The sequence below is a fragment of the Hippopotamus amphibius genome, chromosome 7 (genome assembly GCF_030028045.1).
Source record: "Hippopotamus amphibius kiboko isolate mHipAmp2 chromosome 7, mHipAmp2.hap2, whole genome shotgun sequence".
In the NCBI taxonomy this organism is placed as follows: Eukaryota; Metazoa; Chordata; class Mammalia; order Artiodactyla; family Hippopotamidae; genus Hippopotamus; species Hippopotamus amphibius.
Genome location: NC_080192.1, coordinates 125,058,478 through 125,085,731, shown reverse-complemented (window position 1 = coordinate 125,085,731; position 27,254 = coordinate 125,058,478). Strand labels below are relative to the sequence as shown.

The window sequence follows — 27,254 nt, the reverse complement described above, 5'->3', positions numbered from 1 at the left end:
TGTGGGGAGGGAGTGGAGGGGGGGGGGGTGGTGAGAAGCTCCTGAATTTCTCAGGTTGGAGGGAGCAACTAAGGGGCTGATCTTGAAGCTGCATTTTCATAGGAAGTGCACTCTTTTTATCCAGGTCGTATATATGAATGGCTAAAAATAGCAAAGTTAGTTTTAATTATTCTTACCAATTCTTATCAATTATTTTTATCTGGGTTGGCTCGAGAGGGCTGATGAAATTATGAGGGCCTCCTCATAGCCCTTCTGCTGTTAAACCCTCACCATTCGTCCTATTCTCCTTTACCTGAGAGAAACCTGATGTTGCTACTTTTAAGCACATATGTATGGATTCAACACATTCACTCTCTTTCAAAGAGCTGATTTCAATGCACACTTCATTTTGCCTAGTTTTAAATATCCTCCTCCCCCTCCCCGCCCCTAGACTTCCTCTGTCCCCAGTACACGCTTAAGGCAGGGCTGTATTATACAAGGAGTTTTCCAGGAGTCTTTGAGGCAGAGGTGTGAAGCAACGCACTGCAGCCACAGAGGGGCAGGCTCCCAGGCCCGCTCCGGGGGCTGCGCATCCTGACCGCCCGGAGAGACTGCCGGCGTTGCCATTTCTGGGCAGTGTGGGAGGGGTTCGGCCGAAGCTCTTTGTTTCTTCTCCTTGGAGGAGATCTGGGAGCCAAGACCGGTGGCGTGGGCTTGCGCGGCGTCCCCCGGCACCCCCGGCCCCCCGCCGCGGGCCGGGTGCGGATGTGTCCAGTGGAAAAACCCTACGATGACACCACATCCTTTCTCACACAGGTCAAACCCGCCACTGCTCTCAGGGCTGCAGACCAGCCCCTGGCAAGCTAACGCGACCCCCGCGGGCACTCGATCCCTCAGCTCCGCGTCCCCTCCCACCCTCCCGCCGCCTCTTTTCAGGTGTGCTCTCTTTTGCACGCAGCCTCTCAGGGATGGAAGAGACGCGCCTCGGGCGCAGCGATCCGGGTGCCGCGGGCGAGGCTGCCAGGGAAAGGCCTAGTCTGGGAGCCGTAAGCTGAATAGGGGTCCCTAGGTGTGGGCTGGGGACGGCGAGTGGGTGCAGAAGAGGGCGCTGGTTGAGGGACGGCGCCCTCCCCCGGCGCAGGGCGGCCGCCGAGCGGTCACGTCCGGAGCGGGCCCTGCGCCCTCCTCACGCCACGGTTCCCTGCCCCCAGGTTCCCCCCCACCCTCGCTCCCCCCGGGGGTCATCAACCGCGGCGGGACTGGAAGCGCCAGACGGCGTTGACATTGAACTCCGGACCCCTTGCGTGCGTGTGTGCGCGCGCGCCCTCGCGTGTCCCCGCGCGTGTTTGCGTGTGTGAGTCGTGCGGTGGGGGCCGGGCTAGAAGCTGCAGCAAACCACGGCCCTCGGGAGCGGAGCCGAGCGCGCCCCCGAACCGCCGCCCGCCCGAGCTGCAAGCGCTGAAGCCATTCATGATTTTGGTGACGTTATTCCAGGAGTGGGCGAGGGAGGGCGGCGCCTCCCGGGGCTGAGCCCCGCCCCCGCCCCTATAAATACGGCTTCCCAGGCTCTTTGTGGGGCCGCGAGCTCGGTGGAGAACCCAGAGCTCCGTCAGCTCTGCCAACGCCGCTGGCAGTGGGGCTGTCTCCGGGAGGCGGACCGGCGAACGCCCAGTGCCCGCACTCGGCAACCCGCAGCGCCTGTCTGCGCCCGTGACATCCACACCCGGGACGCAGTGACCGTGTTTAAATCACAAGGGCGTGGGTCAGGCTCCCCTAGGACTTCATGTCTGTATATTTCCCCATTCACTGGTGAGTATCCTGCGCCCTCGGCGGGCATCCGTCACGCGACCGTGGCTGCAGGGCAGGGGCGCCTACTCGTGCAGGCTCGGTGCGAGGCCAGCGGGCTGCGCGGGCGCCGGGCAATAACCCGCCGCCCAAGCCCAAGCAGGAGTCAACGTCAAGGTTGCAAAGGTGGGGGTGGGGGGAGGTGGTGCTGAGAGCATCCAGACAAAGGAAGTGAACTCGAAGCCCTCACTTAAGTGACGGCTGGGAGGGTGTGTATACGGTCGTAGTGGGGTCGGGGGAGAACCAGGGGTCACGGTTGAACCCGGCTAATAAAAGCCCCTATGCGGAGGGCTGGAGGAGGCGCGCGCCCTGCCTGGCGCTGGGGGCTCCTGCTCTCCCCCGGCCCCTCCCCTTTTCCTTTTTGTTTGCATGCAAGTCTCGGCGTCGAGGCCGGCGGCTGCGGGGCTGAGCTGGTGCAGCGGCGGCGTTTGCAGAGCTCCGAGGGGTGCGGGAAAACGCTCTCCCCACACGTAACCCGACTGAAGCCACAGGCAGCAGCACCGTCACTCGCTGCACCCTCTCGATCCCTTTCCTCTCCGCAGCCCCTAAACCCGACGCGCCTTTATGGGGGCAGGGGCTGGGGAGGAGCCGCCCTCGCCGGGCCCGCCTGGAAGGAGCCGGGGCCCGGCTGGGGGGAGGCAGAGGTTTGCACCCGACTGGGGATCAGGGCTGTGAGGGATGCGCCCCGGGCTCCCGGTTCGTTGCAGAGCGAGGCCCACGGCCGCTGGGATTTGCGCGTCGGCTGCTGCTTCCTTCCTGCGCTGAGGAAGAGGAAGAGCGGTCGAGGGGCGAGCGCTGGCGGCCTGGAGCGCGCCCTCAGGTGCGGGCGCGGAGAGTCCGGCTCTGCTGGCTCCAGCTCCTCGCAGTCCTGCTCAGATCAGAAACCGGAAAGTTCATGCTTCTTGCTTCAACTTTTCGGCCCCGCGCCACAGCCGGGAGCGAGGAGTGAATGCCGGACACTAAGAGCCTGGCGAGAGCCCGGTGGGCGCTCTTCTGGCCAGTTTCTTTGGGGGTGGGAAGTAGCCTTTCCATAACCCGGGAGGAAACTGATCTTGGAGCACTGGCCCCTGCTTAAACTTCCCGGAAGCCTAGCATCTTCTCTTAGTCTCCCCTCCCCCAACCCAGCCTGTCTGGTTTAGAAAGGAGACTGAACTCTCAAAGTAAAAATTCCCTCACTCCTGAGGCTTGCGTACCCCTTTCTTTCTGAGCGCCCCTTCCCGCCCACCTCCAGGTACCATATGGGTGACACCGGGAAGGCCATCGGAGGCTGTGTGCCCCTGGGCACTCAAAGCTTGCCAAGATGGGTGTTGCCCATCAGGGTTATTGCCCCCTGAGAGATTAAGGTTTGATGTTACTTTACAGTTGATTAGCATTTCATAGCTTGCAGTGCTTCCCCCCTCCCCCCCCACCCCCAGAGATTAGTCCTTTATCATAACTGTGAGATATACATTATTAGCATCATGGTAACAGTCTGACAAGGCACCTGCGGCTCAGAGAGCTTATATGACTTGTTAAAGATCACACAGCACTTGAGTGCCATAGCTGGGACCAGAACCTATTGCTTCTGTTTCCAAATCCTGTGCCATTTCTGATCTATGTAGTAGCCATAAAATGAAGAAGAGTTTAGTACCCCTGTTTCCTTAGACATAGTCTTTCTAAAGCCTACACGACTAGTTTGGGTTTTTTGTTTGTTTGTTTTTGTTTTTTTCTTTTTTTTTACCATGTGTAAAGGCATGAAAATATTGGGTGTTGTGTAGTGAGTACATTGACTTTGGTATGTGCTATTTGGCATTACACATTCGGGCCTCTGTACGTGTCCATGGCTTGTGTGAGGATAATGGAACATTTGTATCCTGCGTACAGAGTACAAAGCACTTTCACATGTCAGCCATTGGTGGGCCAGCTTGGCCCCTCTGGAAATTTCCTTTGCAATCAGAGTCTGGGCATCCTTAAGGCTTTTAATCCAGGGGATGGTTTTCAAGCTGTGAGCTTGCAGCTGCTGTGGCTGGGGCTAGAGAAGGGGGTTGGATGGCAGATGTGAAGCTTGTAGAAAGCTGACCCCTTGGGGCTTTAAGTGGGACATTTTGCAAAAAAGGGACACCAGAGAGAGAAATTTAGGAAGGTGGCATTATTGGACTTGGTTTCCCTGAGGTTGACCTGTTATCATTATGTAATAATAATATTCATTTCCCCTAGAGACGGTTTGAATTGGTATTAATATAGACAGCCTCAGCTACCTACTGTTTTGGTTTTTTTCTAGTTCTGTCACTTAAAAGAAAATCCAGAGTCCTTCTGTGCCAGTAGGGACTAGTACAGGAGAGGAAGGAAGAGGAGGTTTGCCAGAGCAGTTTTCAGACAATGCGCTTTATTGGTAGAGGTTGAGAGCCCTGATGCTATGGGCTTGTAAGGCGCTTCCTTGGGGCGAGAGCTTGTTTTTTTGAGAGTTCTGTTTTGAACACCTCTCGTCCTGCTTCCAGACAGTCCCCTGATTTAACAGCAGAAGGCACAGAGAGTAGGCATGTGAAAGTGCGTGTGTTTGTTGACTTTTGTTCTGGGTCTCTCGGCAGCCCCGACTATCTGAGATCGGCCAAGATGACTGAGGTGATGATGAACACCCCATCCATGGAGGAAATTGGCCTCAGCCCCCGAAAGGATGGCCTTTCCTACCAGGTGAGTTCGGTACTAGCTTCCTTCTGGCTCCTTGGAGCCTAGTGGCTTTTGCTGGGGTTGGAGGCAGACTTGGTTCTGTATCCCAGTACTATTCGTAAGAGCTATGTGCCCTTGAGAAAGTCCCCTAAGGCCAGAAAGCTTCAGTTTCTTCATCTGTAAAATGGGGCAACAATAGTCCTTACCTCATAGAATTGTGGTGAAGATTCAAGATGATGAGATGACATGGATAAGGCATTCACAGCCCCTGGGACGCAGTAAGGTTAGACAAGCATGAGCTGATGTTACTAATTAGACATCCTGGCTGCTGTGGACTCTCCCCTTCATGGTGGCAAAGAGGGAAGTGATTAGTGCAGTCAGTTCAGATCAGAACTTCCCTCCCCAGCCAAGCCCTGGGCAGTAGCAACATTGCTGTGAGGGGTAGCTTATGGGGAAGGGTAGTCTGGTGGAGGAATTGCTGTGTCAAATGCTGCTTTCTTCCTCTGAGTGATGGCTGACCATCTGATTCCAAGAGGGTTAATGTGCAAATTACTGAGCGTTGAAGAGACCTTTCCCCAAAGGGTAGCTCTCTAAGGGATGTGATTGCCAGGACCAGCACAGAGATTATCCTGTGTGATGGCTGCAGGGTATATAAGGATCAAAAAAGTGGTCTAAGTAACACCTTCAGATTCTCAGCCCAGTGCTCTTTCTGGCCTGCCATACGCTTTCCACTGCCCCCAGCCTGCTACAGAGACCTTCAGATACCTCCAAGGGCAGTGAACTGATTTCAGATTTCCAAGAAGAGTGCCTAGGTTATTATATTTGGGGGAGGAAAGAGTCTGTTTTTAAGGGAAGATCTCGGAGCTAGGGAAATTGTGTGGGATGACTGGCCGGAGAAGATGAGGGGCATGTGATGGGCTCATTCAGCAGGCATTAACTGAATGCTGCTATAGGCTGTGCACTTTAAAAATGTTTCTCCTTCACTCTTGACTGCAGCTCTGAGGTGGGACTTACTGTTCTGTCTCACAGATGAGGAAACAGGCTCAGGCTGAGTGGATGACTTGGGTCTCGGACTCCAAAGCCTTGCTCTTCTGATGTATCATGTGTCTGTGCCTTGGCGTCGGTTCTCGGCTAGAATCTAGACTTGCTGTGGTTAGTCGTGCCTTAAAACTATTCCAGGGATATTTGTTTTGTGAAGGGAGAGAAAATAGAAAGCCGGGCGGGTGTGATGGAGGGAGGGTGATCAAAGAGACCTGAGATGAAAGTTAAGGTTGGGCAAGGTAATTGGCAGGTGACAGCAACGGTCACCTCAGACACACTTGGGAGGTTCAAGAAGTCCCCTTTGTTGTGTGTCACAGTGACCAAGCCGCTCTTGCTGGCTGGAAATAAGTATTCAGGTGGCCTGAAGGCAGTCAGAGGGAGGGCGGAATACCCTTTCCTGGTTGGTTTTATACCTTCTACCCTCAGAGTGGGTCTGAGAGAGACAAATGAAGGCCCCACAGCCTGTGGGAGGGTAGAAGTTTCCTGACCCACTGGCTGGGGTGTTTTTGGATACCAGTTTCCAAGCCACTGAATCAGACTGAATCTCTCTGTGGTTACAGATGAGGTTTTTTTTGTGTTTTTTTTGTTTGTTTGTTTGTTTGTTTTCAGTTCTGGGTTTTAGATTTCCATCACAGAACCTTTCCAAACACAGTTGCTGGTATGTCTTGTGTGTACTTTTTATATTCTCTTTTCGAACGTGTCCCAGGATAAAGAGCCAGGTCCTACAGAGCAGTTTTCTTGACCTTCAGGTCATTCTGCTGAATCTGAGGGTGAGAGCAGGTGATGACTGAGGAAGAGGCTACAGTGCTGGGTGGCAACAGCTGAACTGGGGCTGCCATGGCAGGAGGAAAATAAAATCGCCTCTGGGTTCCTAAGATAACTCGATGCTGCTTAAGAAAAGGGCCCTCAAATCTTCCCTTGTGGTACTAGACCGAGGGCCCAGTTTTCACAGCCTCTCAGGAGATCTGTCCCTGCTACCTGAGTGGGGACTACTGCCCAGTTCCAAAATATCTTACCTAGAACTTCAATGCACTCTTGTCATAAGATTTCAGAAAGGTCTTCTTGTTGTCTGGTGAAGAGAAAGGGGAGAGGTGGTTATCTTCAACCAAGCAGCATTTATTGGATACTCACTGTATGTAACATGCTATGCTGGGCGTTGTAGGGAGGGTCCAGGGCTCACCTGGGAAACCAGCATGTACGTAACTGGAACACAGGCCGTCTGGTAAAGCAATAGGAAAGCTATGGTCAACCCAGCGATGTGTGGCGATGGGAAGGCTTGGGAGAAGGAGGCCAGTCTGGGGCTGGGCCTTGAAAGAAAATCAGGACTTTGAGAGGACACTTCCATCTCTAATTTTGTTGCACCTTCAGATACCCCTTGGCTTGCCCCTGTTTCGGCCAGGCACAGGGCTCTGCAGTGAGCTGGTCTGACAATTGTCATATAACCAGTATTCTCTGGGCCCACTCAAAGCCAGTGCCATCCAATTAAGCACATTCCCACCAGAGCTCTGGCGATTGGCTGAGGCTGCACTTGGCCGGAGACTGTGCATTGTACATGCTCAGGCTGGGCTTGGATCGGGGCGGGGTGGGGGGGATGGTGTGCAGGAGATCTTTGAGCTCTGTTCTTGGCATTCCTCCTGAGGGTAATAATAGTACATGGCTTTTATTGCGACCTGCTTTTCCAAGGAACTATAAGTGGGAAGGAGACATCAATCCTGACTTGGCAGTTGAAATAGAATCTCAGACTTGTGGTTTGACCTTGAAACAAGGTTGTAAAATAAATAGGCACGCTGGAATTTGTCAGTTGTTCCCCCACCTTCCAGACCTACCCAGAAGGAAGCTTTCCTGATTTCTCTGCCCCAGATGTGACCTCTTTCTTCTCCAGCACCTGTGGCATTTGTGCTTAAATGATGCTACCGTGATCCTGCCTGACCTTCTCCCTGCCCAGGTCTCTGAGGGCAGGGGATGACTTATTCCCTCTTTGTGTCCATCTGCCATCACCCCTCCAGCGGCCCTCCCCAACCCAAGGTGTCTGCTGGCTCAGGGCCTTCACAGAGCAGGTGCTAAGTGGATGGTGGTGGTTCCAGTAAGATTGAGTCTCTTGATTCTAAAGCTGCCCACCTTCACTTCTGCCTTAAGATTTTTAAAGGGCCTCCTCAGGCTCAGATAGATGTCTTTTTATCCCCTGAAAGATTCACGTAAGGCTTCTCTCTTGTGCTTAGGGAGTTAGTGCTGTTTTACAAGCGTGTATAAAAATCGACAGAGCCGGTGCCTTGTTTTGTCTTTAACATTTATTTAGAGTCAATTCAATATGTGTACTCCACGTCTACTCTCTCACTTGGCGTGAATTATGACACCCTGCTGGGTGGGTGAGTAAACGGTTACTAGAAAGTCCAGTACATTTTGGGCGGGGATGTGGGTGGCAGCCAGCTCACGGGGCTGAGTGGGAGGGTCTCCATGGGGACATGTCTGTCCCTGCTGGCTGCAGCTCCCTCCCCACAGTGCATCTGTCGGCCTCCTGTTCTCTGGCCCACAGGACAGGAATGTCTGTGCCTAATGCCTTCTCACTTGCCCTAATTCAGGGAAGCAGGTCAGTGGCTGCCCTGCCGACTCCTCGCGCCCCCCTGTGCCCCACCTCCCACTCCAGGGGCTCTAAGACTGGGGCATTTCTGAATGCCTCTCCGACTGGGTCTCCTTCCGTGCTGGGCCTGAGTTGGCCTGGGCCCCGAATGGGGAAGGGTCCTGGGTGTTTGCCTGTGGACACTGATGCTGCCCAACCCAAGGGCTGTGCCTTCTGGCCTTGCTGCCTAGCTTCGCCCAGCACAGCTCGCTGAGGCTTCTGCAGGTTTATCCCCCGGCTCAGTTCTAGACAGAGATAGGGCTCTTCCGTTTTCATTTAAAACTGTCCCTTCTAACGCAACTGGACCAAGATCTGATAACTTTCATCCTTCCCTGGGCTCTTTAAATTCCTCTCTGGTCGGCACACTGTCCCTCCCTGGCCACCCGTATTCCTCCTGCTGTTCTTGGTCTCGTACTCCTACCATGTGATGTCCATTCACCAGTCAGACGAGCAGTGGGCTCTCCTTCTCAGGGAAGCCAGGGAGGAGATGCACTGTAAACCAGAGGCGCTAATTCTACATGCACCACAGTGCCCCGCGTTCTGGGCCTTCCCTTTGATCCACAGAGCTAAGAGCTTCCCTGCATCTTCCCCTGCATTTCCCAAGACAGGAGGGAAATCCTGGCATTTTATAGGACAGGGAGGAGGGACAGTGGTGGGTGACCTTCTCCTGCCACAGCCCTGTCGTTTGCTTCTTGCAGTCGGAGCCTTGATTTTAGCTCTGCATTAGGACAGGTCTAATGCACTGTGCTGGCTGAGAGCTAGCTTCTCCCCAGACAAGAGCTCTCTGCCTCTTCCACCTCCAAGGCCCAGCAGTAGATTCCTTTATCCCCCCCGCTCCTCACTGTTTATCAGAAGCAGCAACTCCTCTCTCAAAGAACAGGCTCGGTTGAACCTCTACAGTTAGGCAGCAGTTCAGAAATGCTTTCTCTTCACTCACCTCTCTGCTGAGCCTTTCTTTATGAGACCCCCGAGCCTGGCCCTCCTTGCTCCCACCTGTGTAAATGGGGTGTGGAAATCAGTGATGGGCTGGGGTTCCTGCACGTGTCTCTGCTACGTCTCTGTCAAGCCCCTGCTCACGAGGCCCCTCCAGGCATAAGTCATCAGCTCCCTTTGTCTCCTCCTCCTGGCATCCTTGTCTCGTTGGTCACCCCCAGCTGTGGTACCCCATATGTTCTCAAGAGTTTTGGAGGCCCTGCTGGGCAGTCGCACAGAAGTCCCATGGTCACCAGGAAAACATCTTTCACATCAGACTTAAAAAGCCTCACTTGTCCCTGGAGAGACATAAAGCTAACATTCCAAAGCACTTGGCAGGAGATGTCCAGCCATGGACATGACATGTTCCTGGAATCCCAGCGAGTTTTCTTTTTCCTATCCCTACCCCGTCCACCCCGCTCCCCACTTGGTACAATTCATAAGAACATGAGGCAAAACAGGCAGTTAGAGCCACAAGGCACAGAAGCACAACGAGTTCATTTCTTTGAGTGGCGCTGGGCCTGTGTCTGCACATGCTGCCTCTTTTTGAGTCAGTGCCCAGGTCACGCCAGTTTCAGGTCACATCTACTTTGTACGAGGGATCTAGCACCTTCCTTCAGTGCCCAAGGCCTTGACACAAACATGGTGTTCACTGTTTTGGAATGCCCCTGGGTGAGGGCCTGCAGAGGGCTGGAATTATTCCCGTGGGGGCTCCCCCCCCCCCCCCCCACACACACACACACCGTGGTCACAACAGTGAGTCTGTAGCACTGCCAGGGAGAGAACAAGCTTGCCTCACTTCCCTAGCCAACGCGACACACACTGCAGCCGTACAAGCCGGCCTTCTCTCAAAGGGCCTGTGTTAGGCCTGAGGCCTCTCGAGCAGTGGTGTGTTCATCGGCCTCCAGACCCAGGGTCTGTGTCTTAGACGGCTCTTTGTGGCCACGATGGCCGGCACAGTGTCCTGCAAATAGTTGCTTAATGGATGCTGTGGGATTGATCAGACCCTTCCTCTCTCCCATTCCTGAACTGAGAATTACCCCTCCACCGTGGCCATCCCATGGCGTGGGTTTTTATAGCAGCAGCATTTTCTCGACGCTGACCCAGTCTCCCAGGTTGGATAGAGGGGAGGATTGTACCGTTAGGGAAAGGGGTGAGTTTGGGTGGTGAATCTTGTGACTGGAGCCAAGAGCTATTCCTGGGTGTCTAGTGAATGTCCTGAAATGATCTCTCAGGGCCGAGTCCTGAAATAATCCTCGGAGGATGAGGACAGGCCCTCATTCACACGGGGCTCGGAGTCGCCGGGGCTTCGCTCCGCTGCAGTCTTGTTGCCGCTGTGCCCCCTCGCCTGCCTCTCACCTCACCACCTGCCCTTCCCTGGTCCCTGAGCCCAGCTCAGGAGGATTCTTGATCAGTCAATCAAATCCTGTGTCTGCTTCTCACGCTTTGATTGGAGGAGGGCCCCTCGTTGCACAGATCTGTCTTAGAAAAAAAATTAAAATTTGCTGAAAGTTTCTCCAGACTGTTTTGACCTCAAGGGAAGTTTGGGAGCTCCCTCAGGTCCCCCCACCCCCCCCGCTAGAATTAGTTGCCTTACACTGTCAGAAGTTCCTCTTAAGTAAACTGTATAGAAGAGGCATCCAAGCATTTAGCTAAGTGACACTGACTACTTGCACCTCGGCCAGGAATTGTACTGGAGCCAATGGGAAGGAAGGTTCCAGATCTCTCACCCAAAGGAGGATTGCCCTGAGCAACGAAGGAGGTCACAAACCTCAGTCCGGGGGAGTTGGTCTCTAGGTTTGACTTTCTCCTAACTTGAACCTGAAGGTGGTTCCCAGGCAGAATTGATTAGTATACCTTGAACTCATCTTCTGTCTTTACTTTGTAGAGCTTGAAACACATGTCCACAATGGATTTGAGAGCATCCTTGGTTTTCCCAAATTCCTAAACATCTTCTCCAGACACAGCCCTGTGTGTCAGCTCTAACATGTCGGCAGGCGAGCATTAGCCCAAGGTGTGCGGGCAGCACCAGTCCCAGGTGCTGATCCTCACAGACAGAGCCTGAGATGCCTACAGAGGCACGCGCACGCGCTCTCTCACACACACACTCACTCTCACTCTCTCAGGCACTTACATGAACTCACATGCATGCGCACACACTTACACACTTACGCATGACCAAAAGGGCAGACGGCAGAATGTTAATAGCAGTTATTTTAGATCAGAGTGCTGTAATTATAGGAAACTTTTCTTTCCTTCCCCCTTTTCTCAGTGATTTCATATTTTCACTGCTAAAGTATGTATTTTATTATTCTTGTGCTTACTTTTCAAATTTTTATGCCTGTTATGGAATTTTTATTTTCTTCTTTAAACTCTTTTTTTCCCCATCAGCATAATCTCACCACGCATAAATCACAGCTGTTAACATTTTAACATCTTTTCCGTTCTCTTCCATGGCACTTGTATTTTTATGTGGCCAAGATCACAGAGTTGTGTTCTGCTTTTTTACTTAACGGTATGTAAGCCATCAGCATCACATCATCACAACTTATCTTAAAAATGCTTCAAAGCCAGCATTTTAATAACTGCGCAATGTTATAAAGTTACACCATGATTTTTTCACCATTCTCCAATTGTTGAATTTTTTTAAAATTGTATATATTTTTCTCTTATAAATGTGATAATTTATATATAATTCTCTTTATAAGTCTTTGTCCATAGCTTATACTATTTCCTTAGAGACTTAGGAATAGAATTCCTGAGTCAAAGGGTGTAAGAGTGTGTGTGTGTGTGTGTGTGTGTGTGTTACAATTATAAAGGTGATATTAATTCCTTTTAGAAATTTAGGAAAATATAGAGAAGTACAAAGGAAACTTCAAATTCCCATATTCCTATCACTGAAACATTTTGGTATGTTTACTTCCAGTATTTTATATGCATTTTTATTAAAAAAATTAAATTGAGGTAATACTGTGTGTGCTAGAGTGAATTTTTTTTCACCTCGTATAATATTGTGACTGTGTTCCTGTCTTCTTTGTAAAACAACATTTCATTTTGTTATGTACCACTTACTGCTGAATATTTAGGTTGTGGCATATTTTGTTCTTACGGAGAACCCTGCTTTGAACATCATTTTACACAAATCTCTGCGCAGGTCTGATTTGTTTCTTCAGAATAAATTCCTGGAAGTAGAATTACTGAATCAAAGAGATTCAACATCATTAAGCCTCTTGATTATGTATTACCTTAAAAACAGAAAACAACTAAGAGTTTATCATAATATAAGCTCCCAGCATTGAAAGCTCTAGGAAATAGAATCTCAGGGGTGTAAGATCTATACCAGTGGGATGATGGAGGAGCTTTGTGGAGAGAGTCAGAGAGGTGTTCAGTTACTTTAAAGTGTTTGGGGGATGTTGTACATCTCCCCCTAGTTTGTTAATTGCTTATTTTGAGGGGAGGTGATAGCAGTTAATGATGTTTAGGCATCATTTAGCCAGCTTTGCAAAATAGCCAGCGACATTCTTGTCCCATAGTGGGTATGTTGACATGCTCTATGGATTACAAATATATATGTCGGTGATTTCCCTACTTATCTCCTTTATTCTGTTAATGACATTGGAGCACCATGTGACCTTGAGGAAGACCAGGGAAGTTGTCTTGGCTTGGAGACCCACTAAGGTTGAACGGATGCATGTTTAATCCCCTGAAGAATCTTGGTTTTCCTGGGGTTGCAGGTCTGGCTCATGGAATGGTCATGATTTAAATATATTTCTTCCCTGGAATCAAGGATAAACTGGGCTCTTAGAAGTAGATCTGAACATAATGGAAGTCTTGGGCCAGTATTCAAGGGCCTTCCAGCCAAAAACACAACAAGGCTCCAGCTTCTTTACAACAGGTAAGCATCCTAGGCCAGCGTTCCAGTAGGGCCCACATATGCCTGGTGTTTTACAAAGTTAATTTAGGTGTTACACAGGCAAACTTTGAAAATGTTTGTGTATTTTATGGTTACTACTTATGACAAGTAATACTAGCTTTCCATTTATGTAGTGATAGAACTTTATTTTTTTTTAAATATGTTTTAAACAAGTGAGTAAAGAAAATATGTAATTGAGCCATAGTGTGTACGTGGACAGGAAAGCATAATGATGGTGGTGCCTGACTTCCTGTGGCTGGTGTCACTGCTGTTACCATGAAGGGATTTTTTTTCTTCAAGAGTTGAATGTGTCCTCTTAGAAGCATTCTTAAAGATCAGCTAATACTAAATTATGATTTCTGTATTTCTTTGGTCATTTGCCCCCTTGGATATAGCAGTTAAAGCTGTATCAGAAACGTTCTTGGCTGTTTTCCTTGGCATCCTAATGTTAGAGATTTTAATGCCAAATTACTCCTTTTTTAAAAAAATTAATTTATTGGCTGCGTTGGGTCTTCGCTGCTACACGCAGGCTTTCTCTAGTTGCTGCAAGTGGGGGCTACTCTTCATTGCAGAGTGCAGGCTTCTCAGTGCAGTGGCTTCTCTTGTTGCAGAGCACAGGCTCTAGGGTGCATGGGCTTCAGTAGTTGCGGCACGTGGGCTCAATAGTTGTGGCTTACAGGCTCTAGAGTGCAAGCTCAGTAACTGTGGCGCACGGGCTTAGTTATTCCGAGGCATATGGGGTCTTCCCCGACTAGGGTTCGAACGCGTGTCCCCTGCATTGGTAGGCGGACTTTTAACCACTGCGCCACCAGGGAAATCCCCAAGTTACTTCTCAATAAGGTTCTATGTGTACACCACTTCATGTGTTAACAACGTGCTAAAACCAGAGGACAGCTGCCTCTGGGGTTCACAGAAACTTTCCAAGGGATATGACAGCAGGGAGCATCTTGGAGAAATCAATTTCCACATCTTGGGCTTTCTTCTGTTGCTTTTCTAAAATTGCGTTTCCTGAAGACAGGGTTCACCAGTTTTCTTTTCCTACCTTTCCTAGCAAGATTGCCCTCCACCCCCTTTGTGAGAGGACCTGCTTCTCACCCACCTCAGTCTTTTAAGGTGCCTTCCCAAGGTATAGAAGCCTTAGGGGCATAAAACAAATGGACCGTTTAAAAATGTTACTAAGAAGCTTCATAAATCCCACATATCTATAAGAAACCAGTGAAAAATTACCTTTGTGTTTAATAATTTAATAATAGCTGCAATAAGCCAATCCAGAATTTTATTCTTTTAACTAACAAACCTTAAGGTTATGCGACATAAAAACATTAAAAGCTAATTTATATACAATAAATACATCTTTTTATTGCAGAGAAGTATGAAAACTTTGAAAATGTTAGTGTATTTTATGGTTACTACCTATGACAAGTAATACTAGTTTTCCATTTATATAGTGATAGAATTTTATTTTTTAGAAATATATGTTTTAAACAAGTGAGTAAAGAAAGTTTCTGAAAACTTTCAAACATGAAAATATATGAAGATAAAATTCTATGGAGCAGTAGAATGGAAATACATTTTCAAGTAGAGAAAGGAATAATATTTGACTTACGAGCTTGTTTATGAGTTTTTTAAATAGGTGGTGGTAGATATCAAATTGCTATGGTGTTTATAAGCCATTGAGTACTTATTTAAAAGTGTGGCATAAAAGTTTTATTTTAAAATGGTAATGTTTATAATATAGCAGAAGTTTTAGATGTCAGTTTTAAAAGGTGTGAAAGAGACAGTTTTTCAAAATTCTTTCAAGAAATATACCAACTTTGGAGATCGTGGATGTAGATATTTTCCTTGGGATCAAAACTGTGGTACTGTAGCATCTCAGAGTGGGAGAGTACCTTTGAGGCTGCGGGTCTCTGTCACATGTGGGAATGCACTCTGTAGTAGCATGGTACTGTGTCCCCTACGTGTTCCTTGGGCACTGCCAGTGATACAGAGCTCAGAACCTCTCAGCACAGCAGTATTGGACCATAAATCTGGATAACTGATTTCTAATCTTGGCTTTTGCTACTGTCTATGTCATTTTAGGCGATTCCCAGCATCTCTTTGGGCCTTGCCTTCCCCATCTGTAATGGAGAGAGTTGATTCTATCATTTTTGTTAGAATGTTGTATAATGAGGTAAAATCCTCCATCCTGATCTTGGATCGGCCCCCTGGAGTTAAAAAATCTGCTCTCTCTTAGACTTCATGTCAGCCTTTTAAATATTTGAAGGCACCTTCTATGTTCCCCTCAAATCTTTTCCAGGTTTAAAACATATTATCCTTCAACCTTGACTTATGGAGTCATCTTTATGAAGGTATTTTTTTCTTTAGGCTGTTGACTCTCAAATTTTTTAATCTCAGTCCCTTTTACATTTTAAAAAGTTATTTAGGACCCCCAGAGATATTTGTTTATGTGGGTTGTATTTTTTGATATTAAAACAGTGTTTAAAGTTTTTACTATTTATTAATTCCTTTAAAATAACAATAAAACCATTACATGTTAATATAAGTAATGATTTTTAATAAAAATAAATATATTTTACAAAACAAAAAAAAGTTTATCGCAAAGAAAGTTTTCACGTTTTTGCAAATCTGTTTGATATCTGGCTTAATAGAAGACAGCTACAGTCTCACCTCTGCTTCTGCCTTCTATCTGTCGTGACCTGTGTTGGTAGAAGTGGATGAAGAAAATCTGGCCTATGCACATATGTACTTAGAAAAGGAAGAAATATATATTTTTTAACTTGTACTATCATTTTATTAGCATTTAGAATCAAACTTATAGGCTGTTGATACGAGAGTTACAGTTAGGTCAAATGGTGTCTATATGTAGAAAAGACAATATTCAATTTACATTTACAAGTTCGAAAACCGAGTTAGGAAGAAATATTTTAACAGCCTTTTCATATGTTTTTCTTTGATATTTTGGCAAAACTCAGTAAGTGGTAGTTTCTTAAAGGTTAGTGGTAATGTGGGATCTGAAACCTTATCAATGAAATTTCTGTACTCTTACATTAAAATTCATTGGCCTCTCTTGCAATTTGAATGATTCCTTTACCCATGCTGGGTTTCATAACTGTGCTGTACTGCTCATTTGGAAAATATAGGTTCACTGAGTTATGCAGATCTTCCAAATGTTAACACATTTTGTTACATACTATCAAAAAAATCACATTAGTTAATATCTCCACTGGTCTCATCAGAAATTCTTTAAGTGATAGGAAACTGTCAAGCTTATGGTGGCTGAAACAAGTTTTCCAAAATTCTGATTTTTGCTTAAGACCTCAGTTTTTATCATTGGTAACAAATACCATCAGTCATTTGCTTTGAGATATCAGGCTCTTGTCTGCCAAATACCCAAGCCTGAAAAACCATGGTTTGTTGGTCAGTCATTCTTTCAACTAAAAATTGTCCTATGGAAAAAGTGGCTAGTTCAGCATGCAGCTCAGTCCCATAAGTGCTTTTCCATGAGACAACCTTTGTGCTCTGATGTGCACCACAAGTGTTGTATGCCGACTTTACATTTCATTACAGAGCATATTAAAACAATATGTACTTGAGTCAATATTTAATAAAACTTTATCTTTACTGCTTCATCAAGGAAATGAAGTTTTTTTCCTAATTGTGAGTGGGAGGTGGTGAAGAATGCTGCTGCCACCATCATTAATTCTTTCTTAGGTGCCAGCCAGCAGTTTCACCCACCATTGCTTTTTATACCATTAGTGCAAGTATCAACACAGAAAAATGGCAAATAACATCTTAGTATCATGAAGAAAATATTTTAACTCCATGGACATTCTCTGCCTGAAAGGAGCTGAGAAATTAAGCTTTGAGAACCACTGCTCTAGACTGAGCAGAATGGGTCTGATCAGAGGCCAGCTGGGCATCTCCTCCCTTTTAGGGCAGGCGGTGTAGGTGGCCTCCATGAGATGAGTGGACCTCTAGGAACATAGCCCTGTTTGCTTCAGTGTTTTTGCATCGATACTGCAGTTGTGATCAACTGTAACCTCCAGGCCTCTTTTACTGGACCTGCTATCAAGCAAGGCTTCCTGTTTGGGAGGGGAAGAAAAGGTTTTTGTTTTTGTTTTTATTTTTTTTTAAGAACTTTTATTTAGATACAGTTGACATACAATAAACTGCATATATTTAAAGTGTACAATTTGAATTTTTTTTCTTATTAGTAATGTATATATGGCAATTCCAACCTCCCAATTCGTTCAGAGGGGAAGAAAAGTTTTTAATTTAAAGAAAGATATAAATTAGCTGATGACCTCACTTTGAGAAAAGGTGAGTTGGAGGCGATGGATGCCATCCAAGTGGAGACTTTCACTGATGGTGGAAAGGGCAGTGCAGCCATGGATTGGGGAATCCTCAGCCTAAGATGGACAGTTGAAGCCAGGAAGCTGCCTGAGTGCAGAGAAAAGCCTAGGGTGACACCAAGTCCAGGCAGGGGCACAGGGAAGGTGAGGTTAGTTGGGGCAGGTGAACCTGAGCAGGGTCATGAGAATCAGGAGAGACTGAAGTCCTGAAGCAGGCTGGCCTGGTAGTGTGCTGCAGAGGTGGTGGTGACTGAAGGCCAAGCAAAGGCCCTGAGGCTGGGCTGTAAGCAAGTCCTTAAGAGACTTGAGTTTCCAGCAGTGGTTTTGGAAGCCATGTAGTAGGGGAGCCCCAGACAGGAAAAGAATGGGAAGGCTATAGGACCAGGCTAAACATTGAAGATCTTTGTCTCCAAAACAAAGACTGAGGGAATAGTTGGAAATGGCAGCCCTCTCAGTCTAGGCTTTCTGAGAGAGGGTGTGTGTGGCTGTGGGACACTTGGGTGGTACCAACAGGAGACATAGAAAGAGGTCATCCCCTGAGGCCCAGAGATGACTAGGAAGCATGTCTGCTTTTCAAAGGGCAATAATGATATAGTCAATTGGATGGGGGTATTTGAAATCACCCTATGCCAGGTAGCTGCAGTGTTTTCTTACCACCCTGGAGAACTTTGAGAGATGTTAACATTCCAAAAGCCCCATCAACTTGCTGGACCTGAATTACCAGCAGCAATTAGGGCTAATTAATTGGAATTTGGAACTCTTGACTTGCAGGATGGGTGTGTGTTGGATAGATGTTTATGAAAGATGGTGTTTATCCAGAGGATTTCCTTTTCTTTTAAGTTTCAAGGCTAGAGGCTTAAGTATCTTTAATCCAAAGGAAGGAGATCCAACAGTTGTTATAAAGCCCCAAATCTCTGCTCAAGTCTCCTACAGGATTAGAGACACTGGAGAAGGGTAGGACAGGATGAGGTGGGTATTCTATAACCCCAGTCCAGGGAAGATTTGAGTGAGGTGAGTCTCAAGGATGGAGAATGAGGTCATTAGCATCCGAGTGGAGATGGGAGAATGTTCTTCCCTGTAACCTGAATCCATCCAGTCAGTAGCCGCTGTGCCCCCTTGCTATAATTCTTTCTGTTCTTACCAGCCTCATTTCACTTTGAAAAGTCAGTAAAATGCAAATAATGATGATGATAACATAGCAGAAGGCAAGGATTTCAAAGAACATATTTCTTGCCTTCACGTATTGTTAGGGGACAAAAAGCAGGGTGTACTTTTGGACGAGCTGCTGCTCATTCACTCAGCCTTTGGCAGAGCAGGATGCTGGTAGAGATCTGCCCATTGTTATAAACCAGCCCCTCCTAGGAAGGAATAAACACACAAGGCCAATCCATTGTTGTTCTCCAGGAAAAATAAGAGCAGGCCCCCGGAGTAGGCCGGGGGAGGGGGGAGAAGGACGCAAAATGGGGAGACTTCGAGCTGCAGGGGCTTCCACTGAAAGGCCAGGATCTGGATGAGGCCGTGGCTTCCATTCCCGCTGGCCCCCTGGGAAAAGAAAGGTGCTGTAGGGAAGTGATGAAGTCACAACCATTTGTCCGGAGAACCTGGCCCAGAATTTGTGAGCACGAGCCCAGGAGCGCTGCTGAGTTCCTCCCATCCCCAAGCCACAGCTACAGACTTTCCAGTCCCTTACTCTCAAATGCTCCTTGGGGACCCCAACTTTACCTAATAAGAACCAGCATTAGGAATTTAAAGTTTACAGAACATGTTCACATGTACGTGTATTTAATTCTCTCCAAAAGCCCTAGAAGATGGGCATTGGCATTAATCCCAATTAACAAATGAGGAAAGGAGGGGGATGGGCCTCCACGCCTTTGAGCCTATTGGGTACCGTGCTGGCACTCAACCTGAAGCATCGTGTAATCCTTCCAACAATACTGTGGGCTGGAAACTCCGTCCACATTTTAGTCAGGAGGCAGCTGAGGCTCCGAGAAGTTAAAATGACGTGACCCTGGTTGTAGAGATAATAAGACCTGGGGACAGGGAAAAGCCAGATCTTTCAGACTCCTGGCCTACCTGCGGGAGTGGCGATTTTCCATCAGAGGTTTGAGGTTGGTTTTCCTCCCCCTCTGGAACCAGAGAGAGGAGAGACTCCCGGAGCGGTTTTGGATGCTGAGGCAGATCCCTCTTGGGGCCTTGAAGAGCCACCCGGTTATTCATCTCAGGCCCTCTGTCCCCCACCCCCACCCCAGCACACCTCTTTCCTCTATTCCACCCCAGCAAGGAGGCGTGGGATGGCCAAGCTCCCCATGTCTCAGCTTGCAGAACTGGTAATTAGCCCTTTGTGTCTAGTTAAGCACCTTTCATCTCCTCTACCTGCGGGTGTCCGCTTTCCCTATTAGCATCTCTCAGCGCTCTGCCAAGCCCTCCACCCTCTTTGTGCCCAGCTCGGGTTGTTTGTCAGGGGTGATGGCTGAGGGATGTGCACACATGGGAGGGGCTGCTCCAACCAGAATCGCTCACATTTTCCATCCTAGGTGCCAGGCATCTCTCTCCTCTCCCACCCCAGAGGCAGCCAGGTTTAGGTCACCTGGCCTAGAGGCAGACAGTTGATAGCTAGGTCCCCAAATTTCAGACCTTTGGAGCCCTGGTATTAGCTTTCAGTTCCCCTCCATGGGTGAAATGGAAGCCGACTGACTGGCGACGTTTACACTTTCAACAAAAGCCTGCTGACTAATTCCTCATCTCCAGGAGCTCACCTTCAAACCCCAGACTTCTCTGTTCTGAGGCCGCCCGTGTCGGTCCCTCAGCCAAACATCCTGAGCTTCCCAGGACAGCCTTGCTTTCACTATCCTCATATTTAACCATTTATTTGTGTAGCTGTTTATACTGATATTAACTTCACATATTTCATATAAGTTTATATTAATAAAAATGAAAAGATATTTAAAATTTCAGCCTCGTTTCAAGTGCTCAAGAGCCCCATGTGGCTGGTGTTTACCATCGGACAGTGCAAATAGAAGACATTTCCATTATTGTGGAAAGTTCTATTGGACAGCTCCAGTCTACACAGGCAGAAATTCCTGCATGTTGGCATCCAAACTACATCTCACAGATCATTTCTTCCTAGAAGGTCCTCAAGCTCCTTTGACCTTTTGAGTTTCTCAAAATGTCAGGGCCTGTTGGCATTGGAGATCACCTGGCAAGGGATGCCTTTGAAGAAGTGTCCCCTATAAAATTCACCATTACCAGTTTGAATGCCTGCTGTTCCCCCACAGTGGGACATGCGGGACCCAGGATGTGTTCTTGGTGCGCGTGATCTCCAAGACCTCATTTGCAAAGGAGGAAACTTGGTATCTGTTAGTTTCATCCAGGCCATCAGCTCCTGGTTGCTGAGTGTGGCAGCTGGATGTGGAGCCCCGTGTTGGTGGACAGAGGAAGAGGCAGGGCTGAGAGAACCATAGCTGGGATGGATGCTTTGTGATCTGTCCTGCCCGGGAGGTTGAGCGTGGGAAATGCCTCTCAGCTTCCCCATCTTCCTTTCTGGACCCCTTAGAGAGGACCCTTGCTGCAGAGAGAAAAGGATTTTTTTTTCCCCTTCTCCAGTGCAAGGAGAAGGGGCGCTTTGGGGTAAGCGGTTTAACCAAAAGCAGTTTCCTTTTGGAACAGGGGCCATGCTTTATTCCCTGCCAGTTCCTGTAGGCAAACAGCATGCCGGGCTGGCCTGCTGCCCCAGCCCTACCTGTCATGTGCTTGGCAAGTCTGACTTAAGTCCTTTTTTCCACTGCCTTCCCCACCCCATCAAATTGCCGTTGCAGCCTCTCATTTTTCTGCTGCCTAGATGATTAAAAAGCATGACTTAGTGGAAAAATCTTGACCTCCTTGGGGTCAGCCTCTTAGGCAGCTGTCAGAGATAAGATTGTACTGGCAAAATACTCAGCTATGCTTCGCAAGGCTTTCTGTCTGGATGTGAGGAAATGAGAAGCTGTTTGGTTCTGGGTGCATTTTGTTTATCTTTGGAGAGAGCTACAATTTTCAGAGACATAAATTGGTATTATCTGATAATAAAATACAATCTCTGATGGGAGGGCTAGATTATTATAGTGATTTTTTAAAATGTAATTAACAGGCTTTGTTAAAAAAAACATTTCTTTTCGTGGCGCCTGCTTTGAGCAGTTCAGGGAGCAAACTTCTCTCGCAGCTAAGCAGTATCAGAAGCCCAGCGCTCAGGCTTCTTCCCCCAAGGACTTAAAAGACTTAATCGTGTGGCTCCTAGTATGAAAGGCATTGTTTGGAGTTATTTTAATTACTGTGTTAGTATTGCTGCCTCTTTCTTGGAGATTGAATACTTACCATAGTCCTGTTGAAACTGCTCCAAAGGGGACATTCAGATTTGAATTTAGCATATGTCCTCCAAGCATTTTATCATCTCTGTATTTATTCAGGGTTTGCAGCCATCTAGTGAGACCAGACAGCCACTTCACTTCTTAAAAGAAGAAACGGAGGCCCAGGCGGTTGAGAGGCCTTGGTTAAGGTTGTACTGTGATGTCAGGGCCCTAGTGAGAATCTGAGCTCTGTGGCTTGACACTGTGTTATCAAATGAGCGCCTCATTTGAAGTCCTGTGGGTCTGAGTTTGGGTCCCTGTTCAGCCACTTCCTACCTCTGTGGCCTTGAGTAAGTCACTTGCCCTCTCTGTGCTTCAGGTTCCTCATTCTATAAATAGTGATCACACCACTACATACTTCAGAGGATTGCTGTGAAGAGTGAGATTCTGCTCAGCAAATGCGCCTGACATATCTTCCATCCTCCTCCTCCGCCTTATTTTAATGTTTTTCCCCCTACTTCTAGTTACAGACCCATTCCCAGCTTAGAACGAAATCACACGCCCTCCACCCTCATCCTCCTCCTCCTCCTTAGGCCGGCCTTGCTGCTGCTTGTTTGTCCCTTTGGCTCTTCCTCAGTGTGGGCGATCATAACTAGAAGCCACTTGCCACCTCTCTCAGGTGAGGAATCACAGCGTAAGCACATCCCTGGGCTTGAGGTCACAGGGTAGAGGCAGGGGCCCAGGGCTGTCCCGGGCCAGGTGTCCATCCCCTCTTGATATTTTGCAGCTCTGTCCTTGAAGATTTAGAACGACTGTTGGGACTGGGAAGCCCGTCTTCTGGACCTAGCTGCCCAGATGGTCATCCTGGGGCCTGAACTGCCACATAACCCGTTAAAGCCCAGGGTCTTGCCCACCCTCAGGGTCCGTTTTCTGTGACATGGGTGTGTTGACCCAGTGGCGTCCATTCATTCATTGTTCAAAAGGCACAGATGCTGAAAACAGAAGATCTAGCTTTGAATCCTTGCTCTTCCTTGGACCCTCAGAGCCCCAGGGTGGCTCTGCCCCTGGGGTGGGGGAGTGGTGAGGCCTAAGGCAGGTGATGTCTGAAAGAGCTTTGTAAACCTAGCATACTTTCCACTCCTGGGAATCCCCTCACTCCTGCACAAAGCTTGTGCTCGGAAGGGCACCTGTGTCCTCACCGGCAGGGAGGGGCTCCAGCTCCACATGAGAGAAGTGAGGAGGGGCCCAGGTAAGCCACTTGACTTCCTCCCTGCTCGGCACGTGGGTCTGTGTGCAGAGCCCGGTCCAGGGGCAGACGCGCAGGGCTGGCTGCATCAGGAAGAGAAAGCCCGCAGTGGGGGTCATCTTCCCCCAAGCCTCCCTTCACCCCACTAGCGGAGCCGGTCCCTGCCTTGTTTTCCTCCTGGCTGCCCTTACGATACTTTTTATAAGCCTCGTTAAGTCTTTAATGATGCCTGGTTGTGCAGCTGGCTTAAGACTAATCCCCAGCAATGGGGCTTTATTGGATAAATAGTTAATAATCACTCGTCTGCAGGGATTGTGTTGAGGCCTGTGAGTCCCGGAAGCCCCACGTGGCCGCTGACGTGGTCAGGGACTTGATGGGGACAGTGCTGCGTGGGGTTGGGTGCAGTAAGATTGGGCAGCCTCCTAGCACCCCAGAAGGTGGGGAGGCCCGAGTCTCTAGGAGAGCACTTCCACTACCTCTGAGGAACAGAGCCAGGCACAGGGGACCCCCAGCACGTCTTCAGATGTGTGTCTCCACCCCCTCCAGGTTTTGCTTTGCTTTCTTTTGCCGTTAACAAGCTGTGTGACTCTGAGCCAGTCTCCTGACCCCTCTGGGCCTCAGTTTCCTTATCTATCAAATGGAGATAAGGAAGAGATGGCCTTGCAGGTGCTGTGTGGTTCTGTGAGCTCCAGCGTCCCAGTGTCTCCTCTCTTCCGGTTCTCTGGTGTGTCCCTGAGGGCTGTGTGTGTAGCAAGGGACCAGCAGCCCATGGGATTAAGTACTTAAGCTGCTGGGCAAAGAATTGGGTCAGCTGTAGTCACAGGGCAGCGTGCGCAAAGGGAATCTGCAGAGTCTGGATTTTATAGCCTGGTTTGGGCTTTCTCCCAGCTCTGGGCAGGACACACAGTAGGCATTAGAGAAAGGAACCTCGATGGGACTCTGGAAAGAGAAGTAGATTCTTTCAGGTGTAGAACTGTCAAGGCGCCGGGCGTTGTTCACAGGTGAAGAAGGCCTGGGGTTGTGTTCCCATGTGCCTGTGTCTGGGACCACGCCTTCGACCCTGATTTAACTTTGACTTTAGGGCTACAGTGAGATCAGAACCCGTCTCCTTGAGGGGCAGGTGGTGTGGGGCACGACTTGGAAGTCAAACAGACCTGGGTTTGAATCCCATTCTACCACCAGTCATTTCCAGGCTGAATGGTTTGGGCAACCTCCTTCTCCAGGAATCTCCTGGGACTCTTTCAGGTGGCATCGCAGCACCTGTGTTTCAGCATGACTTTGTTAGGTCCAAGTTATATATGTAAAGTACCTGGGAGCTGGCTCACACCAGGTGCTGATGATTATCCTGAGAGGCACCTTCATGTGATGGCACACAGCGTTGTATGCGTTGTACTTCTAGAGTAAAATGCTTGCTGCAAATGGAGATGTGACTTACTGTGGAGGACATGGTTTTGAGTTCTTTTATCTGAAAACAAAACCAAGAAGTACAAACACAAATTCGGGGGCACTGCCAAGAAAACTTTCAGCTTCAGGATTAGTCTGATGAAGGATGGTTTCCTCTGTTGCCCCAGAGTTTGCTCCCTGCCTCATGTCTGATGCTCCCAGTATCCCAAGAGTGTAGCAGATCCTTAGTGTATAGTGGGGGCTCAGTCCCGCATGTATACATGACTGGGTTCTCTCTTTTATTTCAGATCTTCCCTGACCCATCAGACTTTGACCGCTGCTGCAAACTGAAGGATCGTCTGCCCTCCATCGTGGTGGAGCCCACGGAGGGGGAGGTGGAGAGCGGGGAGCTGCGGTGGCCCCCCGAGGAGTTCTTGGTCCAGGAGGATGAACAGGACAACTGTGAAGAGACAGCGAATGAAAATAAGGAGCAGTAGAGTCCACGCCGGCTCCCACGGGGTCACACCAGACAGCATCTGCACCTGAACTGTGTTCTTTCCCGCTACCATGGAAGGAGAGCGTGAGCCACAATAGTTCTGAAAACGTCAGATGATGGCTTCCGTTTTGCACCTGCAAATCACTGAGTTGGTTTTCTTTTCTTTTCTTTTCCTTTTTTGAGATGTCGGGCCGCGGAGCCCTCTGCAACAACGCGCCAGGCCTTTGAGAAAGGAAGCTGCTTAGAGCAGGGGTGGGGGGTGCGGGGCGGCGGGTGTCGTGGAGATCTTTCTCTGAACTCAAGCGGGCTGGGGGCAGCGGTGGGATTCCAGCCGGCTCTGGGGGAGGGGCGGGTGGCGGGATGTCAAAGCTGGCAAGGAACGTCTGGGGCAAGAAAACACACAGGAGATGAAAGAGAAAATACACATTGTAAAGAAAACATTGAGCAGAGACGTGCAGCCAGGAAGTACCTACCCAGCAAGCATTCGCTCCCGCTGCTGGGACATCAGACAGCAGTCTTCATCTCTCTCTGTAGTTTTGCCCACTGCCAGCCTTTGTTTTTATTTCAGGTGTGTTGGTCTGCAGTGGGGAGGCAGGCAACGTTGAGCAGGGGAGCCTGGCTGCCTGCAAAGCCAGCTGGAGGTGAGGTGGAGACCCTCCCCTCAGACCCTGGCAGGGGCACATGCCCCTGTAACCTGAAAGCTTTTAAAGAGGCAGCACTCTTGAGCACTCCCCTGAGTTATCCTTTTTGCCCCCCAGCCCTTGTGGAAGTAGCGAGAGCCCTTCCCGTCCCTTCTGGAGGACCGAGGTAGATGCTTGGACACCAAGGTCCATCCCCAGCTGCTCCCCTCAGACTTGCTCTCCCTCTGGGCGGAGGCACAGAGCGGCAGGCTCCCCCAGGCTGGCCCTTCCTCCTCCTCACCTCCACCCTCCCTACCCTGGCACAGCAGTCAGGCCAGGGTGGCTGCCAGCCCTGCCGCAGACTCCAGCCAGCCTGACCAGCTGTGGCACCCACTCCCGCGTGGGATCTTGGCCTGTCTTTCCAGTGGGAGCTGAGTGGTGAGCAGAGGAGGCTTCTTCTGTTTCTTGTTGGGAAAGTGAGCTTTGATGCAGGTCCTGAGAGCTGGCAGAGCCTGGGAGCTGCTGGATGGCGGCGACAGGCTCTCCTGCTGCAGCCTGGGGATTGAATTTGAAACTAAAGGGTGTCGTGAGATCCTGGGCTTCTTCCGTGGTGTTCCTGGATGCAGCGGGGAGGACGGCTTAGTGAGGGAGCATCATCCCTCCTCACCTCCCACCGACCCCTGCAAGGGCACGTTGCATGAGAAAGCTAGCTTGGACTTAGCTTCTTATCATAGTTAAGAACCATCTGGAGCTGCAGAGATTGCAGGACAAACCCTTCAAACCATCTCTATGTCAGAGCAGCCCTGTGCAGCCAAGAGGTGAGCTCAAGACCCTCCCTGGGGCTGAACTCGGCCAGCAGAGGCACCCACCATGTCCCCTCAGGGCTCTGGTCCGTCCAGGCTGATCCCCGTTGGGACATGCGCATAGAGTTGTACTTAATACCTCAAGGTTAGTGTGGCTCTGGAGAACGCTGGGGCAGGGGGACACCAGCGTGTGCTGTTGTCACATCAGCAGGACTTGGTTCTGGGAAGCCAACGCTCACCCCCAGCCCCTCTGCCCTCACCCCCTGTGTTGTCTGCTTGTGTTGCACACACCGATGGCAATAACTTCTTCCAGCCCCTCGAGCAAGTGGGAGAGGCCTACACCCTGTCCTGCGAGGGGGCTTCTCCCTCTCGCTCTCCTTCTCCTTCTGTTTTGGCTGCAGGGAGCCTTTCCCTGTTCCTCTCACCCCCCACAGCTGCAGTTCTCATCCCGCGCCTCCCTCTGTGGCTGGGGTCTTGCCTTGGAAAATCCCGTGTTTCTGTGTCCCCCTTCATCTGATCATCTGGATCATCTGTCCCGGTCTTGCCGTGTGATGGGAATGTGCTTGTAAACTGCATAACAAATCTACTTTGTGTATATGTGTGTTTATGGGGGTGGTTTATTATTTTTGCTGGTCGCTAGACCCCTTTGTACGATTACGTGGAGTCTGAGCAGGCCAGGGGCTGACAGCTGTAGTCAGGACCCTCAGCAGTGAGCCTGTTGGGGGGACCCAACTGCTCTTGGACAAGTGGCTGAGCTCCTGTCTGGCCTCCTCTTTTTGTTTTTTTTTTTTTGTTTTTTTTTTAAAGTAATGTGTGTATTTCTAACTGATCCTATTGAAAAAACAAAAAAACAAAAAACAAAACAACCCTAGTATTTCAGTAAAAATGCCTGTTGTAAGATGAACCTCCTGTAACTTCTATCTGTTCTTTTTTGAGGCTCAGGGAGAAACTAGCATTTTTTTTTCAAACTACTTTTTGTCACTGTGACAGTTGTAAATAAAGTTTGAAAATGCTTTCCA

The 27,254-nt window shown here is 49.0% G+C and overlaps 1 protein-coding gene and 1 pseudogene across 1 annotated transcript; both read left to right on the top strand.

The window, feature by feature from the left end:
• Nucleotides 1-1,450: 1,450 nt before the first annotated feature.
• LBH (LBH regulator of WNT signaling pathway) lies at nucleotides 1,451-26,381 on the top strand. The gene is made up of 3 exons (XM_057743552.1): nucleotides 1,451-1,788; nucleotides 4,392-4,494; nucleotides 24,625-26,381. The coding sequence occupies exons 1-3, from the start codon at nucleotides 1,763-1,765 to the stop codon at nucleotides 24,811-24,813; spliced, it is 318 nt and encodes a 105-aa protein (XP_057599535.1). The 5' UTR covers nucleotides 1,451-1,762; the 3' UTR covers nucleotides 24,814-26,381.
• LOC130857684 (uncharacterized) lies at nucleotides 25,919-27,254 on the top strand (annotated as a pseudogene).